This window comes from Ictalurus punctatus, chromosome 28, assembly GCF_001660625.3.
Source record: "Ictalurus punctatus breed USDA103 chromosome 28, Coco_2.0, whole genome shotgun sequence".
NCBI lineage: Eukaryota > Metazoa > Chordata > Actinopteri > Siluriformes > Ictaluridae > Ictalurus > Ictalurus punctatus.
In genome coordinates, this window is record NC_030443.2 from 6,899,290 (window position 1) to 6,918,953 (window position 19,664).

General features: G+C 36.5%; 1 protein-coding gene across 2 annotated transcripts in view; it reads left to right on the forward strand.

The window, feature by feature from the left end:
- The window catches only part of lamc3 (laminin, gamma 3), a 169,843-nt gene that overhangs the window by 145,571 nt on the left and 4,608 nt on the right, over window positions 1–19,664 (forward strand). For both annotated transcript variants that reach the window (XM_017460411.2, XM_017460410.2), the window contains 9 exons: window positions 861–1,053; window positions 1,411–1,661; window positions 3,950–4,026; window positions 7,102–7,236; window positions 8,380–8,614; window positions 12,381–12,524; window positions 13,533–13,635; window positions 16,267–16,469; window positions 18,830–18,970. In XM_017460411.2, the coding sequence (XP_017315900.1) occupies window positions 861–1,053; window positions 1,411–1,661; window positions 3,950–4,026; window positions 7,102–7,236; window positions 8,380–8,614; window positions 12,381–12,524; window positions 13,533–13,635; window positions 16,267–16,469; window positions 18,830–18,970 (1,482 nt within the window). The remainder of the gene's footprint in view (window positions 1–860; window positions 1,054–1,410; window positions 1,662–3,949; window positions 4,027–7,101; window positions 7,237–8,379; window positions 8,615–12,380; window positions 12,525–13,532; window positions 13,636–16,266; window positions 16,470–18,829; window positions 18,971–19,664) is intronic.

Genomic DNA, 19,664 nt, shown 5'->3' on the forward strand with positions numbered 1-19,664 from the left:
TTTCCCCTTGCCACGGTTGTTAATGGTTATTTGAATTAATGTAGACTTCCTGTCGGCTCTGGCCATTCTTCTCTGACCTCTTTCATCAACAAGGCGTTTCTGCTAGCTGCTGCTGCTCAATGGATGTTTTCTTGTTTTTTTTTTTATTTTGTTATTTTATGTAAACTCTAGAGAATGCTGTGTGTGAAAATCCCTGCAGTTTATGAAATATTCAAACCAGCCCTTCTGATATCAACAGCCACTGAGATCATGTTTCCCCCCATTCTGATGTTTGATGTTTTAATCAAATTAATTATATGTTGTGCGCATAAATTTTCGCTGAGAAATTTCCCCCAAAAGTTGTTATTGTGTTAGATGAGAAAAGCATTGAATAGATATTACAAAAAGTAGCTTTAGAAAAAAATATATTAATTCAGCATAGACATATACATAGACACATAAGCTTTTAGGTGTTTTTTTCTTGTTTTCTCATGATCTTGGCATAAGAAATGGAAGTTTTCTCATAATGTCATATTATCACAAGAAACTTCCGCACCTTATGAATGGAACTGGTGTTACATGCATGTTGGCGTCTTCACCATTGCCATCATAAATGTTATATATATATATATATATATATATATATATATATATATATATATATATATATATATATATATATATATATATATATATATATATATGAGAGAGAGAGAGAGAGAGAGAAAGGATGATCATAATTACAATATCGTGTTATAATATTTTAAAAATTGCATTTGATTTTGATAAATGGATTGGAAGTGAAAATGAATAAATATAAATGAATAAATGTAAATGAAATATGAACATTTCATAAGAACTTTACTTTTTTTTTTCCACAGGCGATTAAACTCAAAAGCCATCTGCATAGTCTAGAGAGACTGCTTTCCAACTATGACTGCAAGAGCTTCAGGCACAGAATCCATGTACGACCAAATCCTGTGCACCAGCATCACAGGCTTGAGAATCACTTGCATGAGCATCAAGGCGAGGATTACTTACCCAATGCTCTGGAGGATTTTCTGGCCATCCAAGGTAAAAATAAATATAAATAAATAAATAATAATAAAAAAAAAAATTAATGGAGAAATTGGATTCATATTCTCAGTCTGGATTTTTTCAACCCAAAAATGTGTGCCAGTGTATCTAGAAGGGTTTTTAGTCATCCAAGGAGGAAATCTAGGTGATCAGACTTGTGTTATTATATTAGAGATACTTCATAGTACTTATCTCACAGGGTTTGTGAGCTGTAAAGATGAAAGGTAGATTTGAATGTCACCTTCTCATAGATTTGCTCATTGTAAAAAATTTTAATAAAAAAGTCCTAGTGAAAGTTTGAGCTTTAACAGCCTCATTTTGGCAATATTAATTATGCAACTTTTTTCTTTACAGAGGCACAGGAAGCTTTCATCAAACAGTTCACACAGCTGGAAACATCTGCACAAGCCCTAGAGCTTCAGCTACATGACTTTGCCAGTATAATGAACTGTAGCCTCCTGAAGGAAGAAGGAAGTACAAGCAGCGACGAAAAGAATAGGATGCCTAGGGCAACGAACGAGTGCCGAGCTCTTGTGGACACGTTTGTTGCTGTCACAGAAACGCAGGCACAGATTCACATAATGACCTTGGATCTTAAAAGTGTAGTAAGTGTGCACAATGTGTCAAGCCTACACATTACATACTAATACATTTATGAGGCATTCCAGTGCCTTCCCAAAGCATATGATGTTTAGTATAATTTAGTATAAATGTATGTAATTTAAGACAAAGTATACAACTTACACTAAAAAAATGAGGGAAATGAAGAGACAAGATATAAGTTGTACTTAAAGAGAGATACTGAAAGAGACATAGTGAGTGTGTGTGTGTATTATAACACAATACATTTAATATGAAGTATACAAGTTAAAATATAAATATAAGCAAGACTTTCATGATCTAAAACTCTAAAATCTCTAAAAATCTTGAGCATGGTTTATCAGGCATGCAGAGCTGTAGGAAAGTACCAAGTCAGGGGTGTCCCATGTCAATATGCAGCTTCTCTCATAGAATATATGATCAGTGGATCACCGGCCAACACATTACAATTTTTCCTTTCACCTAATGGTGGCAGCTAAAATGCAAAAGCCTTTTATTCTCAGAACTACACGTGCAAATTATGTGTAAAATGATCTTTAGTCATGACTACAAGTTTAACAGTGAGAGTGGGTGATTTTAAAAAAAAGTCACAAAATCAAAAAAATGTAAAAGCTTTCGGGAATTCTTGAAAGAGTCCTTAACTAAAATGGGTTGCAATTAAGTATTTAAAATGACAATTTAATTTATGTTATGTTTGATTATTTATGTTAATTATGATAATGTGATAATCTATATTTATTTATAGTTATGTTAGTTTGTTCAATTACTTCTGGACCTTTTTGGACTTTTACTTATGAAGCCATTATTCAGTCGGTATGGGATTTCTTTCTCTTTTTTTTGTGATCGTTGCTGCCAAAAATGCTCGATTTTTCTGCAGCTTTTTTCCGAATTTGCAGTCTTTTTCGATTATTTGTGGAAAACTAGCCTACTTCAATTGGCGAAATTGAAATTGCACAAAATTGTTTTGCACGGTCTTTGGCAGTGATGCTTGTTGGTAAATGAGACTTTTTAGCTGTACTCATGTTCAACGTACATGAATCGAAGAGGGCTTTGACTAAATGTGTGTTGTGATGACATCAAAGCAAGTTCCTCCGAATGTTGTGGATTTTGTGCTAATTTCTGCAATCGCAAAATCTTCAGGATTTTGAAATCAATAAATGAACCAGGAAACAGTTTAGCAATACTAAAATAAGTGATGCGTCCTCTTTCTCATGTGTATGCCAGAAATCTGGCTGTGGCATTTTGAACAAGCTACTGACTCTTTGTTACATTTTACGCAAACAACGTCACAACGCATGTGGTATGTCTAATTCTTGCCGAGTTCCTTATTTGAAAGCAGTTATTGACTGCTGTATTCAGAGTTGGTGACTTCAACTGTGCATCAGAGATACAACAGTCCCTCCAGGATTTTGTGATTGTAGAAATGAACACAAAATCCAGCAAACTCTGCAGTAGAGGAGCTTGCAATTTTTTCCACAGATTTGGGCCAACATGGGCCTTCTTTGATTCACGTGCGTCGAACACGAGTACAGCAAAAAGGTTTCATTAGTCTGTGTGTGTGTGTGTGTGTGTGTGTGTGTGTGTGTGTGTGTGTGTGTGTGTGTGTGTGTGTGTGTGTTTGTGTGTGTGAGCGAGAGAGAGAGACAATTTAATGTTGTCATTCGGTACATTTTTTTGGACATGATGTACCCATTTTGTGTTCTCAAATTAAGGACAGTTTGTGCTCATCTCGAAAGAAAATATGCCCCTGTTTTTTAAGGGCAATTTGGCCACTTAACTAGTAGTTCATAATTTTATGGTAATAATTAATGTGTCATCCAGACTTTGACAGAAGTATTTCCTCTGATTAAGATGTCTTTGCCATGCTTCTCTGTGCAGTCTTTTTTGTGGCCTCCTCAAGGCTTCTTAGAAATGTGAACAATTTATATGAATCATTATTTCATAATGTCATGTTTATGCAACCATTTTCTGAAATGGCATTGTTAATGTGTATGTTTGAGTGAACTATTGTAGGAGCTGGACTTAACATTGTTCGTACATTGAATTGATATTCATTGATAGTCCATTGAACAGACAGATATAAATGCTCTGTTTCTAATCAACTCTGGCACATGTGGATAACTCAAACAGAAATATTAATTCCATATTTAATTCTGAGTTCTGAATATTCATGCACACAATTTCAATATAAATTTCCGATTACATGTACTCAACTCTGAATACAGCTCTTAATGATCATGTGGTATGAATGTGAAGCGTACTATCCATGTTGAATTCCCTTCTCCTGTCTCAGGTAATCCCGTTCATTATCCCGAAAAGACCGACAGAGTGGAACGCCCTTGTGAATGAATCAGAAGCTTTGGCGAAGAGGTGGGTTGGGAAATTAAACTGCACTCATGTCAACTCTTTATATGTATACCAGTCATACAAGTGACTAATGTAGAAAAATTAATTTTGTGCATTGGAGTAATGTAGTAGATAAAGGCTCTTAAAACTGCTGGCTTCACAAAGGGACATGATGTGTTAAGTAGGTTTGAGAATTGTAACCATGCATATTTTTAGACAGCCATTTGAATCAAATGACATACAATCAATTTGAATCAAAGGCTGATAGGCTGATTGAATATTTCAATATGTTAAATTCCCCCTAGGTGTGAATGAGAAAAATGTTATTATTTATTAAAAATGTATCTTCTTCAACTAGCATAGTGTTAGAGGTTAGCTTGGTTAAAATATGTTGGTGCACAATGTGTCATACAGAGCATTTGAGTGAAGGTTTATGTTGCTATGCAATATATGCTTGAACATTTATATTCAGCAAATAGAAGATGCTGAAAATAAGTTGCATGCAAATGTTTTTATCTGTCAGACTGGGTTGTTCTAAACAGATTGTGTGAGCGATCACATACCAAGCAAAGAAAACCCACATTCACAATTCATTCATTCATCTTTAGTAACTGGGTCTTCGTAAGAACCAGAATTCACACACCAAGCTGACAGTGCTGGCAATTTCTACTGTGTTTTCACCCCAATATTTCTGGGGGCATGGTGGTAGAGTTTATTTTTAAAAAATGCCCACGTTGAGTTTAATGCCAGATACAAGCAAAGACTAAAGCTTTGTGTTACATCCCTAATCTGTATGCATCTCTATTAAATAAATAACAACCGTCAGTGTATGTGTGGGTTGGAGAAGTGCAATTATCTTCCAATATCAGCTGATTTTGCATCCATCAGTAATAACTCATGTAGAAGAATCAAGTGCACTGATTCTTACTGATTTCACTTCAGTGTATTTTCGTGGACGGGAAGATGTCGCAAAGTTGTGATATGGATCAACAACTGAGTCTATTACAACCTTGTGACAGTTATATACATCCCCTATGTAGGGAGACTTTTGGGACACCCTGAAGATTTAAGACTAAGTAAGATGCTGAAATTTAGTAGACGAATGAAATATACACTGCTGTGATTTCTTCTGTTTTTGTGTATCTCATACTAAATAGTTTTACATCTTCCAAGAAATACAACATAAAACAAAGGCAACCTGAGTAAACACACAATACAATTTTCAATTATAAATATTTTTTGAAGCAAAAAAAGTTATTCAACACCCATCACCAATGTGAAAAATGAAAAATCAGTTTATGCCACTTTTAGCAGTAATAACTGCAACCAAACACTTCCAATAACTGGAGATCAGTCTTACACTTACGTCTACAACAAGGATATACTCCTATGCTTTGGATCAGTGTCTTGCTGCATGAATGTGCTTAATTTTAAACTTTTAGACTGAAGACCAGACATTCTCCTTTAGGATTTTCTGGTAGAGAGTATTAATATTTTATTAATTATGTTTCCCTCAATTATTGCAAGTTTCCCAGGCCCTGATGCAGCAAAACATCCCCACACCATCACACTCCCACCACCATGCTTGACCGTAGGTATGATGTTCTTTTTGTGGAATTCTGTGTTTGGTTTACACCAGATATAAGGGGACCCCTATCTTCCAACAGTTCCACTTTCAACTCATCAGTCCACAGAACATACTCCCAAAAGGTTTGAGGATCATCGGGGTGTGTTTTTTTGGCAAAATGCAGATGAGCCTTAATGTTCTTCTGGGTTAACAGTGGTTTTCACCTCACCACTCTTCCATGGATGCCATTTTTGCCAAGTGTCTTTCTGTTAGTAGAGTCATGAACATTGACCTTTGTTGATGCAAGAGAGGCCTGTAGGTCCTCTGATGTTGTCATTTTTTGTGACTTGCTGGATGAGTAGTTGCTGTGCTCTTGGAGGAACTTTGGAAGGTCGCTTCTGGGAAGGTTCACTGCTGTGCTGAGTTTTTCCATTTGGAGATAATGGCTCTCACTTTGGATCCTTAGCAACCCAGAGCCTTTGAAATAGTGTTGTAACCCTTCCCAGACTGATGTATTTCAGTCACCTTCTTCCTCATCATTTCAGGAATTTCTTTCAACTTTGGCATTGTGTTTCACTGGGTAAGTTCTATTTAAGTGTTTGTTTATTGAACAGGGTTTGCAGTAATCAGGCCTGGTTGTGTCTAGTCCAGCTGAACCACATTATGAATGCAGTTTCATAGATTTGGGGAATTAGTAACTATGGGGGCAAAATACACTTTCACACAGGCCCAGTTGTTATTGGATAACTTTTTTGTCTCAATAAATAACATTATCATTTAACAATTATATTTTGTGTTTACTCAGATTGCCATTGTTTTATCTTAGATTTTGTTTTAATTTCTGAAACAATTTGTAACGATCCGGAGTTGAGTACGGATGCAAATACAGATAAAGATGTTTATTAAGGAGAGAGGCAAGCAGACAAATCCAAATCGTAATACAGGCAAAGGTTCAGGCGATTGACAAACAGGCATAAACTAGGCTAGGCTGTAATAAAAAACGAGGAAATGAGAAACTAGGTCAATCACAGGAAACGAGAAACGAGAGCTAGGTCATGAGCTAAACTCAATACTGCGCGATTTGCACAGAGACACGAGGGGTTTAAATGAATAACGTAATCATGGGTAAACACGGACAGCTGAAACCAATGTTGACACACCTTCAGACAACAACCAATGACTAAATGGGGGCGGAGACAGAACATAATCAAAACAAATGCACATGTCCACAGTAAACAAAGTCACAGTCATAAACAACCAAAAAAGCGTGCGTTCGCTGAGCACTCGTGCACCTGGCTCGTGGACGTGCATACACTCCGGCTTTCCGGACACTTCAAAACTGCAGCGCTGTCTCAAGGGGAAATTGTGACACAATTTAGTATGAGATAAACACGAAAACAGAAGAAAACAGGATACTTTTTCACAGCACTGTAAGTAATTTAAATCCAGCACGTCAAAATGATTGGGATCTAAGCATTTTTGACCATCAGAAGTACCTACTTGATGTAAAGACCCATTTATTTTTTTCCCAGTCACAAAGAAATGGCTGCACATATTGAGGGGCTAGCCGGAGAGGCTTTAAAAGTGTCTAACAAAACTTATTCTATACTGCTGGATCTACTGGAGGATAACTCTACAGAGCGCCATTTACAAGAGCTTACAGAGCGGTGAGTAATGATGAGTGCATGTTGTAATAAAGCTGAAACTATTTTTGCTGGTGCAAAATAATAAACACAAGAAACAGTGAAAAATGAGAAACAGTGAGTCCACTAGTTATACTAAGCTAACATTTCCACCCACACTTAAAACTCAAGAATATAATATTTACATTTTTAACAGTTCAACATGCAAGAAATTCTTAGATTAAATTGAACTGACCTTTTTCATGCCTTTTGCTTCAATGGTGAAACCCTTGTGATGCCATACAGTATATTTCAATCAAATGGTAACACATACAGTACATGCTAGAAAACACACCACAGACACCTTGATTTACTTAAGGTTTACCTGTGTCAAGACATGTAAACAAAAAAAATAACTGTTTTACTAACAGATATTATAGGGTCTTTCAAATGATCAAAATATCTTCCCCTTTTTTCCAGATTTGTCTCACTGAATATTCAATCTGGAGCAAAAAACAGGACAATGTCTATACAAATAGATTCATTAATTGTAGTGTGATTTCTTAATGCTAAAATGTACTTTTTGAATGGCAATTGTTTGTGCAAATTAGTATGTATAACGGGCAAGTATTAACTTTTTGGAAGCCTGTTTCTGCGATTTAACAACCAAAAATCACTTCAAGCTAGAATGTTTCTGGAAATTCTAACTTAATACTACTGTAGTTAATCTGGTTTCATGTTTGATATATAGAAATGTCACCTCTGATACCAACAATATTCAAATTGAGAAAAGGTTTTAATTTAAATAATTAAAGTAATTTAAGCTGTTTGTCTATGTCTCACTGCCTCACTACATGTGTAGTGTGTAAAGTCCTTTATATAGTTTTTTCTTTGTAATTCACCTCCATCACACCTGGCATGTGTAACTCATCACTGCACAAGCAAATTAGTACTGGGAACTTAAAAAATCAGGGCCATTGTTTGAGAAAGCTGATACCTGATTGTTTCTTCAATCACGATTTTGAAAAGTAAAAATAATTGTGCTTTTAAAAATAATAATAATAATAATAATAATAATAATAATAATAATAATAAGTGTGTACAAAGTGTTTTTTGTTTGTTTGTTTTTTTACTAACTAGAGCTTGAAGATGTCCTGGTGATTGTATGTGTATGTATGTGTGTATCAGGCTGTCAGAGATGCAGCAGCTGAAGGAGAATCTCACACGACAGGCGAATGAGACCCATGCTGCCTACCTGTCAGTTGAGGAGCAGAACAAAGAAGCAGAGGCCATTTTACAAAATGTTACCTCAACTCTCCCCAAACAGAACAAGGGCAGAAATAACAACCGCCGGAACTCAACCTCCACTGAGCAGCTCAGTGAAGCAGATAATCCAATAAAACAAGATACACAGCTGATCCAGGTCTATACACAGATCAGTTTAGAAGGCCAAAATACATGACACATTAATTAATTAATCACACTAATAGGCATGCAGAATTATGAGCTGTACATGCATGCAATATTAATAAGAGCCCTTAACTGAGGCAGCCATAGAGGAATAGATCATTAAAGGCTTATAAAAATATAGTGTTTCTAGCAAGCAATGGAAAGTTTAATTAATTTCACAGACTAAAGCTATACTAAGCTGATTTCTCAGAGAGATCAATTTTAGAAATTATGTACATCGACCCTCAGAACCAAATGAATGCAATCTGCTAGGATTTCTTTTCATTCTATCTTGCTGGTTTCATAACTCGTAAACTAATCATAAGAATTGTTATTATTTTGTCTTATGGGAAGCATGTAAATATCTTATGTAGCTTCTGAAGGGCAGTACTAGATGAAAAAATACCAATCATCCTTTTCAAAAGTTTACTTCTTGAGCATCAGTGAATGTTTGCAACTTATGTAATAGTTGTATATGAGTCCCCCAATTGTCCTTAGTGTGAAAAGATTGACCTATTTACTGTGGAAGATGCTGGAAAAGCAAAATAAAGATTTTTCCTCCAGGAATATAAAGTGGAAAACAAGAGAATTAGAGCAACATATATATATATATATATATATATATATATATATATATATATATATATATATATATATATACACACACACACAGTATCTCACAAGAGTGAGTACACCCTTCACATTTTTGTAGCTGTTTGATTATATCTTTTCATGTGACAACACTGAAGAAGTGACACTTTGCTACAATGTAAAGTAGTGAGTGTACAGCTTGTGTAACTGTGTAAATTTTCTGTCCCCTCAAAATAACTCAGCACACAGCCATTCATGTCTAAACCGCCGGCAACAAAAGTGAGTACACCCCTAAGTGAAAATGTCCAAATTGGGCCCAATTAGCCATTTTCCCTCCCCAGTGTCATGTGACTTGTTAGTGTTACAAGGTCTCAGGTGTGAATGGGGAACAGGTGTGTTAAATTTGGTGTCATCGCTCTCACACTCCCTCATACTGGTCACTGGAAGTTCAACATGGCACCTTATGCCAAAGAACTCTCTGAGGATCTGAAAAAAAGAATGTTGCTCTACATAAAGATGGCCTAGGCTATAAGAAGATTGCCAAGACCCTGACACTGAGCTGCAGCACGGTGGCCAAGACCATACAGCGGTTTAACAGGGCAGGTTCCACTCAGAACAGGCCTCGCCATGGTCGACCAAAGAACTTGAGTACACATGCTCAGCGTCATATCCAGAGGTTGTCTTTGGGAAATAGACATATGAGTGCTGCCAGCATTGCTGCAGAGGTTGAAGGGGTGGGGGGTCAGCCTGTCAGTGCTCAGACCATACGCTGCACACTACATCAAATTGGTCTGCATGGCTGTCGTCACAGAAGGAAGCCTCTTCTAAAGATGATACACAAGAAAGCCCGCAAACAGTTTGCTGAAGACAAGCAGACTAAGGACATGGATTACTGGAACCATCTCCTTTGGTCTGATGAGACCAAGATAAACTTATTTGGTTTAGATAGTGTCAAGAGTGTGTGGCAGCAACCAGGTGAGGAGTACAAAGACAAGTGTGTCTTGCCCTCAGTCAAGCATGGCGGTGGGAGTGTCATGGTCTGGGGCTGCATGAGTGCTGCCGGCACTGGGGAACTACAGTTCATTGAGGGAACCATGAATGCCAACATGTACTGTGACATACTGAAGCAGAGCATGATCAGTATGCAGTATTCCAGCATAATAACGACCCCAAACACACCTCCAAGACGACCACTGCCTTGCTAAAAAAGGTGAAGGTGATGGACTCGCCAAGCATGTCTCCAGACCAAAACCCTATTGAGCATCTGTGGGGCATCCTCAAACGGAAAGTGGAGGAGCACAAGGTCTCTAACATCCACCAGCTCTGCTATGTCATCATGGAGGAGTGGAAGAGGACTCCAGTGGCAACCTGTGAAGCTCTGGTGAACTCCATGCCCCAGAGGGTTAAGGCAATGGTGGAAAATAATGGTGGCCACACAAAATATTGACACTTTGGGCCCAATTTGGACATTTTCACTTAGGGTGTACTCACTTTTGTTGTTTAGACATTAATGGATGTGTGTTGAGTTATTTTGAGGGGACAGCAAATGTACACTGTTATACAAGCTGTACACTCACTATTTTACATTGTAGCAAAGTGTCATTTCTTCAGTGTTGTCACATTAAAAGATATAATCAAATATTTACAAAAATGTGAGGGGTGTATTCACTTTTGTGAGATACTGTATATAGTTAGTTAGTTAGTTAGTTAGTTCATCCGGAAAGTATTCACAGCGCTTTTTCCACATTTTGTTATGTTACAGCCTTATTCCAAAATTTATTAAATTCATTATTTTCCGCAAAATTCTACAAACTATACCCTATAATGACAACGTGAAAGAAGTTTGTTTGAAATCTTTGCAAATTTATTAAAAATAAAATAAAATAAAATAAATAAATCACATGTACATAAGTAATCACAGCCTTTGCCATGACTCAAAATTGAGCTCAGGTGCATCCTGTTTCCACTGATCATCCTTGAGATGTTTCTACAACTTGACTCGTGTCCACCTGTGGAGAGAGGAGAACCTTCCAGAAGAACAACCATCTCTGCAGCACTCCATAAATCAGGCCTGTATGGTAGAGTGGCCAGACGGAAGCCACTCCTCAGTAAAAGGAACATGACAGCCTGCCTGGAGTTTGCCAAAAGTCACCTGAAGAACTGTCAGACCATGAGAAACAAAATTCTCTAGTCTGATGAGACAAAGATTGAACTCTTTGGCCTGAATGGCAAGCGTCATGTCTGGAGGAAACCAGGCACCAGTCATCACCTGGCCAATACCATCCCTACAGTGAAGCATGGTGGTGGCAGCATCATGCTATGGGGATGTTTTTCAGCAGCAGAAACTGGGAGACCGGGTCGAGGGAAAGATGAATGCAGCAATGTACAGAGACATCCTTGATGAAAACCTGCTCCAGAGCACTTCGGACCTCAGACTGGGGCGAAGGTTCATCTTCCAACAGGACAATGACCCTAAGCACACAGCCAAGATAACAAAGGAGTGGCTACAGGACAACTCTGTGAATGTCTTTGAGTGGCCCAACCAGAGCGCAGACTTGAACCCGATTGAACGTCTCTGGAGAGATCTGAAAATGGCTGTACACCGACGCTCCCCATCCAACCTGATGGAGCTTGAGAGGTCCTGCAAAGAAGAATGGGAGAAACTACCCAAAAATAGGTGTGCCAAGCTTGTAGCATCATACTCAAAAAGACTTGAGGCTGTAATTGGTGCCAAAGGTGCTTCAACAAAGCATTGAGCAAAGGCTGTGAATACTTATGTACCTGTGCTTTTTTGTTTTTTATTTTTAATAAATTTGCAAAGATTTCAAACAAACTTCTTTCACGTTGTCATTATAGGGTATTGTTTATAGAATTTTGAGGAAAATAATTAATTTAATCCATTTTGTAATAAGGCTGTAACATAACAAAATGTGGAAAAAGTGAAGCGCTATGAATACTTTCCAGATGCACCGTATATAAAATATAAATACACTGAGTCATTTTAAAAACCAGACTATTTTAAGCTCATTAAGCTCACCTACTTCACAGTAGGTTCCACAACTGTATGGCAAATATAACTCTGGTTAACAGTGTCATAAAGAAGGAGGCTATAGATTTTAAGAATGAAACTACAACCACTCTGATTTCAGAGTCTAGACCTGGCCAACAGGACGGCCGAGTTGGATCTGCTGATCCAGTCCAAGAAACAATTGCTCAATAAGACCAGAGAGGAGTTAGAACCACGGCTGGAAATTGCACACAACAATCTAAACATCACTGAAGAGTTCCAGAAGGTGAGTTCAGAAAAGAAATACACTTTGTAGTAATGTCAAATGGTGCTCGATTGTTTATGTTCACTCTTTTTACTTTTATACGTACCTTGAAATTGAAAATTGACACATTCTATATTTCATTCAAATGGTAACACATATTGTACATGGACCTGTAGGTCCCAAACATTGAATATATAACACCTCATATTAGTACGGTCTTCTGTGCAACTGCTTTTAATAAATAAGACATAAAGAAATAAATTAATCAATACTTAAGGAATGTCTTAATAACTTCTTGTTTGTAATTGTAAATAGAAAAATTTTATTTATTTTTCGCTGACATTTCTTCATAGTGGGCCCTTTGTATGATTTATTTGTTTATTTATTTTGCACTTTTGCATATGTATTATTCATCATTACAATAGTTATAATTCTTACTAAATTTTACATAAGAGCAGATCAGGAGACAGCTGTTATTTTTCTGAAGTGTATTGTTTAGTCCTATGACTGATGATGTGTAGCTTGTAAATAAACCCAGAAATGTGTAATTTACTAGCTTTATACATACATACATACATACATACATATATATATATATATATATATATATATATATATATATATATATATATATATATATATATATATATATATATATATATATGATATATGTGCAGCCATCTTGGAGACAAACTGTTTTAGCTTATCCAAATATTAAATGGGTATTTGTGTTAGGACTGAAATCAGCAATTATACTGATTATACTACTATATAATATTATGTAACATAAAATTATATTATGAATTATATAAAAGGAAATAATATCCATAACAAAAATGAAAGTGTCTAACAGCTCAGTCTTATATATTATATATATATATATATATATATATATATATATATGTGTGTGTGTGTGTGTGTGTGTGTGTGTGTGTGTGTGTATATCTTTGTCATTCCTGTGCTTCCTTGTTGACATTGTGTCTCTTGTTCCTTTCTCAATATCATAACATATCATCTGTCTCTGTAAAGCTGACAGCACTTGCCAAAGTGCTCAGAGAGACATCCCTTTCTTCAATAGTGGAAGGAAAGAAGATAGAATCAGAGGCATTCTCTCTCCATAGACATATAGAAGGTAAAGCTTTTAAACATAAAGTCTTCAATCCATTACGACACATTCTTAATATGTTTTTTTTTTTTTTTTTTAGCATAATGCTCAATAGTCTGTGCAAGCAGGGCTTCTAGAATGGAGTATATAATAAAATAAAGAACTGCAGCTTTGAAATTAGATAAAATAATAAAAATAGAATAGAAAGACTAGACTCAAATAGATTTTTATAAAAACAGAACAGCAACTACATTATCGTAGAGTTGATAAGAATACACTATAGAGATAATAGACTAGAATAAGAGCTGCAGCAGAGGTAGAGGGGATAAAACAATGATGGATTCCAAAGTATTGGAATATAAGTAAAATAGAAATTGCTACATTCTGTTGAGAAAAGAACAAAAGGTTCTACAATTGATAATAAAAAGATACAGTCCCCTTTGAAAGTATTGGAACAGCAGTGCCAATTCTATTGTTTTCGCTATACATTGAAGACTTTTACATGTTGGTTTTGGATCAAGATGGAATCAGATGAATAAGAAATGATCAATCAGAATTTCAGATTTTATTTCCTCATATTTACATCTAGATGTGTTAAACAACTTAGAACATGGCACCTTTTCTTTGAACCCACCCAGGTGTGCCCAATTAAATTGATTGTTTGAATAATTAATAGCTCTGAATTTCTACTCTTGGTTTGAGCCCTAGGTTTCACCTGATGCTAAAAAAAAAAAAAAAAAAAAATATGGATAAACCGACATGAAGACTAAAGAGCTGCTATGGGAGAAAAGCAAGCCATTTTAAAACTGAGAAAAGAAGGAAAATCTATCAGAGCCGTTCCAGAAGCATTGCACATAGCCAGTACAACATTTTGGAAAGGAAAAAAAAGAACCCACTGTTGTACTAACAACCAGACATGGAACAAGTTGGCCAAAAACCTGATGACAGAAAGATTGTGAGAGCTGTGAAGAAAAGTCCAAAAACAACAGTTAGTGTCACCACCAACAACCTCCACAGGGCAGGGGTGAAGGTAACACAATCCACTGTTCAAGACTTCCAAGTGCAGAAATATAGAGGCCATACCACAATATGCAAACCACTCATCAGCAGTAAAGAATCAGAAAGACAGATTGGAATTCTCAAAGAAGTACAGAGACGAGCCACAAAAGTTCTAGAACAAAGATTAACCTCTGCTAAAATGATGGAAAGGCCAAATTGTGGAGAAAGAATGGATCTGCTTATGATCCAATACATAGAAGCTCATCAGTCAAGCATGGTGGTAGTGTCATGGCTTGGGCTTGCATGGCTGCTTCTGGAATGTGCTCATTATTCTTTATTATTCATTATTCTTTATTGATGATGTAACTGATGATGGTAGCAGCAGAATGAATTCAGAAGTGTACAGAAACAATCTGTCTTCCAATGTAGAGAGAAATGCATCCAATCTAATTGGGACGAACTTCATCATGCAGCAAGACAATGCAGTTATTTTGCATATATGCAAAAAATATGCAACCAAATATTAAGTGTTATTTATTTTAATTTGCTTTAAGACAATCTGTTCCTATACTTTAGCTTGCCTAAAAATTGGGCGGTCTGCCACCAAACGTGGCAATTTTTTTTTTAAAACAAATCTAGATGTAAATATGAGGAAATGAAAGCTGAAATTCCTATCTATGGGTAATTCATGTTTTGATTTCAAACCCAAATGTCTCCAATGTATAGTGAAAACAATAGAATTGACCTTGCTGTTCCAATGCTTTCAGAGAGGACTGTAGCACAATATGAATATATTTATAAATAAAGAAAAACTGCAGGATAAATACAGTAGTACGGTATGTGAAGGCAACTGAGATAGAAGTGCAGATGCAGGGTAGAATGTAGAGTATATCAAAATGCAACTGAGAAGTCTAGGACAGATCATATTTGTTATTGTTTGTTATTGTGTTCATGCCAAGTTGTAATATTACCATGCTAATCTTGTTCTTCATCCTAGTTTATGTATTCTTGTATAGCACTTTATTAAAATTCTCTCTGCACTTGCATCCGCCCCAACTCTGATCCGTGACAGTGTGTTGCAGCCCAGCGTGAAGCAGAGTTACTGTTACCACCCTGAAGCAGTTTTCTTTTCTCTTAATAACAGCTGGTTTTATTTTCTTATATCACAGTCAACTCTACCAATTTTTTAATTTTGTAAAGAATGACACGTCATACATTTTATCCCTTTATAGTTTCATAAAGTTAATGCAAAGCAGACTAGTTCCTGTTATCGCTTACATTATAGTAACTACAACATAAACAGTCACTCACTCACCAGCCAAGAAACTTTAAATCACTCCATGCTAAAGAATTTGCATGCTGGAAAAGTTACAGCTTTACCCCTAACACTGGAGAGTCCTTCCAAAAAAAATAAATAAGTGTCTGCTCACATAATGCACTCATACATGCTCTTATTCACCTTGTAACAGCCAGGAACAACTTTGCATTGGGCCGCATCACAGCGATGATTATTTTCCTATAACAGAGCGCTCCATGATGTTTTATTCCTTAAATGCAGACTAGAAACTACAGTGCATATGAGAACATAGCTAAGAATAAAATCAATTAAAATAAAATAAACACAAATTGTATGGAGTGTGATTCTGTCCTCTACAACAGGCTTAGAGAAGGAGTGGCCTGTTGTGCGCACTCAGACCCGGGCAGCTCTGAAGCAAGACGGCATTGTGGGGGAGAAGATCCTGATGGAGGTGAAGAAGAAGGTGAGACATGCTGAGAGAGTGCTCACACCTGCTCTGGAGAATGCGACACAAGCAAGAGACACAGCAACCCAGGCTCAGAAGACAGCTAATTCCGTAGCTAAGGTAAATTGGAAATGGTGTCTCACACAAACGGGAAGGTCCCAAAATAATTTCTTGTCAAGTGTACAAACATCTTAAAGGCTGCGATGTGACCAAAGTTTCAATACTCGTTTGAGGAAGTGAACTTTTGATGAATGGAAAGATGACAAGAGAAAAACATAAATTAAGCCTCAGTAGGTTTTTAGTCATCTGATCATTTGAAATATTGAGTAGTAATAGGTTAAGATGATTTGATATGTGTCTTGAAGATATTTCAATTGATGGTATTAGTAACCAGGGTTGGGAGGGTAACATTAAAAATGTATTCCATTACAATCACAAATTACTTCATAAAAAATTTAATCAGTAACCAAGTATCACAATATGAAAGTGAAATAATCTGATTACTTTTGGATTACTTCAAGGTCACAAATGTAAATAAAGTCAAGAGTAAAGCAATATGATCTAATATACTTTTATTTAGAACTTAAAAACATGTTCAATGTTTGGATTTGTTTTAATAAAATAAATACTTTTGTTGCTCTTGTGTGTCACAACTGGCCATAGAGAACCAGAACTATAATCATGCAGCTATCTATATTGTGTTATGTCAAAAGCAGGGCTCCAGACACAAAATCTATTAAGGAGCCACTGGCTCCTATAAGGAAAAAAAAAAAAAAAAACAGGCCTCAAATGATTTTTCTAAGTGCCACAGAAGAATGAACTTGCATTATTTTTTTTTTTAAAACAGTTACTTTCATTCATCCTGTCATGTGTATGTCTGGCCGCCTTTTACGGCATCAGCATTTTCTTCCAAGTTCACTTAAAGTGAGAAGTGAATGTTTTTTCCAACTTGAGAACTATATACAGTCACAAAGACTTGTTCTTTACACAGAAAATGAGCCAGTGTCACTGACCGTAATTATGTCAGCATCACTTGGCCATTGAGTGTAGTTTGGTCTCCTCCTCTGTTTTGCAGAAAGCAAGCGTTTGACAGATGGTTCAGGATCAAATTGTTCAAGTGATGGGTCCTCTGTGCTGATCCTGACCAAGTTTTCCAAGGTTGAATTGCATACTTTTGATTTTATCCTGTTTTGAGCTGAAAATCCACATTCATACTGAGCAGCCAAAGTGGGAAGGACAAGCAATATCTCAACTAGATGCATTCTGCTCAAAGCACGTGCTGTGTTGTTGTCATACGTCTTGCACACATGCAGTCAATTTGTCTTCATTAGTAATATCTGAGAAGTAAATTTGGTGAAAGGCAGCTCTTCACATGCAGTCATATAGTCTGTGTTGAATTTTATTTTTAGTTCCTTCCATTCGGTCTCGTCATGTAGTTCATGTGCACAAGACACTGCTTGTGCTAGTGGTGTTTTTGTGGAGCACACTGCAATTACATAGTCAGGAGCTTTTTATATGCTTTTGACTATTGTCCTGTTTTCTCACAGTCTCTTTCTTTCCCCACAATTTCTCTGCCTAGTTTGGAAAAAAGTCACAAAGCATTTTCTTTGTGCGATGATCATTCCTCAGCCATGCAAACTCTTGAGTCAAAGAAGTCTTAAAATGTCTGCACTTTTCTTGGGATTTCATTGATTGACATGGAAAGATGATCCTCTGGGTCTCTGTCGTTTTCTCTCTCTCTTTCATGGTGGCACAACTAGAGCCTGCTTTTTTTATTAACAGGTGTGTCATCAGCATTGGTGCTCAGTGGAGATGAAGATTGTTTGAAAAAGTTAGATATTTTCAACGTCTTTCTCACACGGAAAGCTGATCCTCACTTTCCCCGTGCATATTTTGGTGCTCTAGATGAATTTGAGCTCAGTAAAATTGCTTTTTTTGCCCCCACTGAAACTTTCATGCACAGTGTCTCATTTTATTACGTCAACACAACAAATTATGTGATAGGCTACTCCTCACAGAACACACAAATTAAAAAGACATTACATGCAAATTTTGAAATCATAACGTGTAAATTTATATTGTCGCCAGTGGTGATCTCAGCAAAAATATAATTCGCAAAATTTATATTTTTGTTCGCCAATGTTTGGTAACCATTTTAGGCCCAGCTTGGAGCCCTGCAAAAGATTAATTTCTTTTGTTTTAAATGAAAAATAAAAATTTAAGCCTGATAGTATCCCCATTGTATTTTTTACTAAATGTACTTGTAATCTGATTACTTTGGGTTTTTTCTATGTAACTGTAAAGGATTACATTTACCAGTTTATGGTATCCTGATTATGTAACCCCATTACATGTATTCCATTACTCCCCCAAGCCTGTTAGTAACGTGTATTTAAGATTATACCTGTAAAGGCAGTCCCATTTCTTTGCCATTTTGGATAAAGCAAAGGAAGCTAAATCCATATACTAATTGCTTTTAGGATGCTAAGGCATCTTTGTCCCGAGGAAAGCAGATGAGGAAGGAGTCTGCTCAGCTGAAGACAGACGTGAATGCAGCCATTCATCAGCTGACAGAGCAAGAGAATTTAGCTGCTCAGGTGGCAGAAGATGTAAAAGATGAGGTAAACTAACTTTTTATCAGTTCATAGTTATGTTTAATGCTGTGGCATGTCCATGAAAGTAGTTAGTTCATATTACTAATTAGGTTATAAAGTGGTTCTTGAAAGTTTGTGAACCCTTTAGAATTTTCTACATTTATGCATAAATATGACCTGAAACAAGTACTAAAATAGACAAAAAGAACACAATTAAACAAATGAGACCAAAAAAATAATATACTTGGTCATTTATTTATTGAGGAAAATGATCCAATATTACATATTTGTGAGTGGCAAAAAGTATGTGAACCTTTCATTTCAGTATCTGGTGTGACCCCGTTGTGCAGCAATAACTGCATCTAAATGTGTTACGCCACGGCCAGCAGAGGGCACTGCGGTACGGCCGCTGACTGGTCACATGACTCTTTTGTTTTCGTTCACTTCCCGCTTGGACACTGAGTTAAGTTTATGTCTCTGCCACAGGTGCCCATGTTTTGAGTTAATTAGGTTTGTTAGTTAAACCCCCGTGTGACTGCGCACATCGCGCAGTATTATAGTTGGTTAGTTCGTCAAGTGAAGGAAGTATACCGGTATGTGCTAAGGTGTAGCATGCTAGCGGTCGTAGCTAGGGGACCAGAGTGAGTATAGTTCGTAGAGACCGCGCTCCCTGTGTTTGTTTACCTGTTTATTTGTTTCTGGTTTAAGTAATAAAGACTGT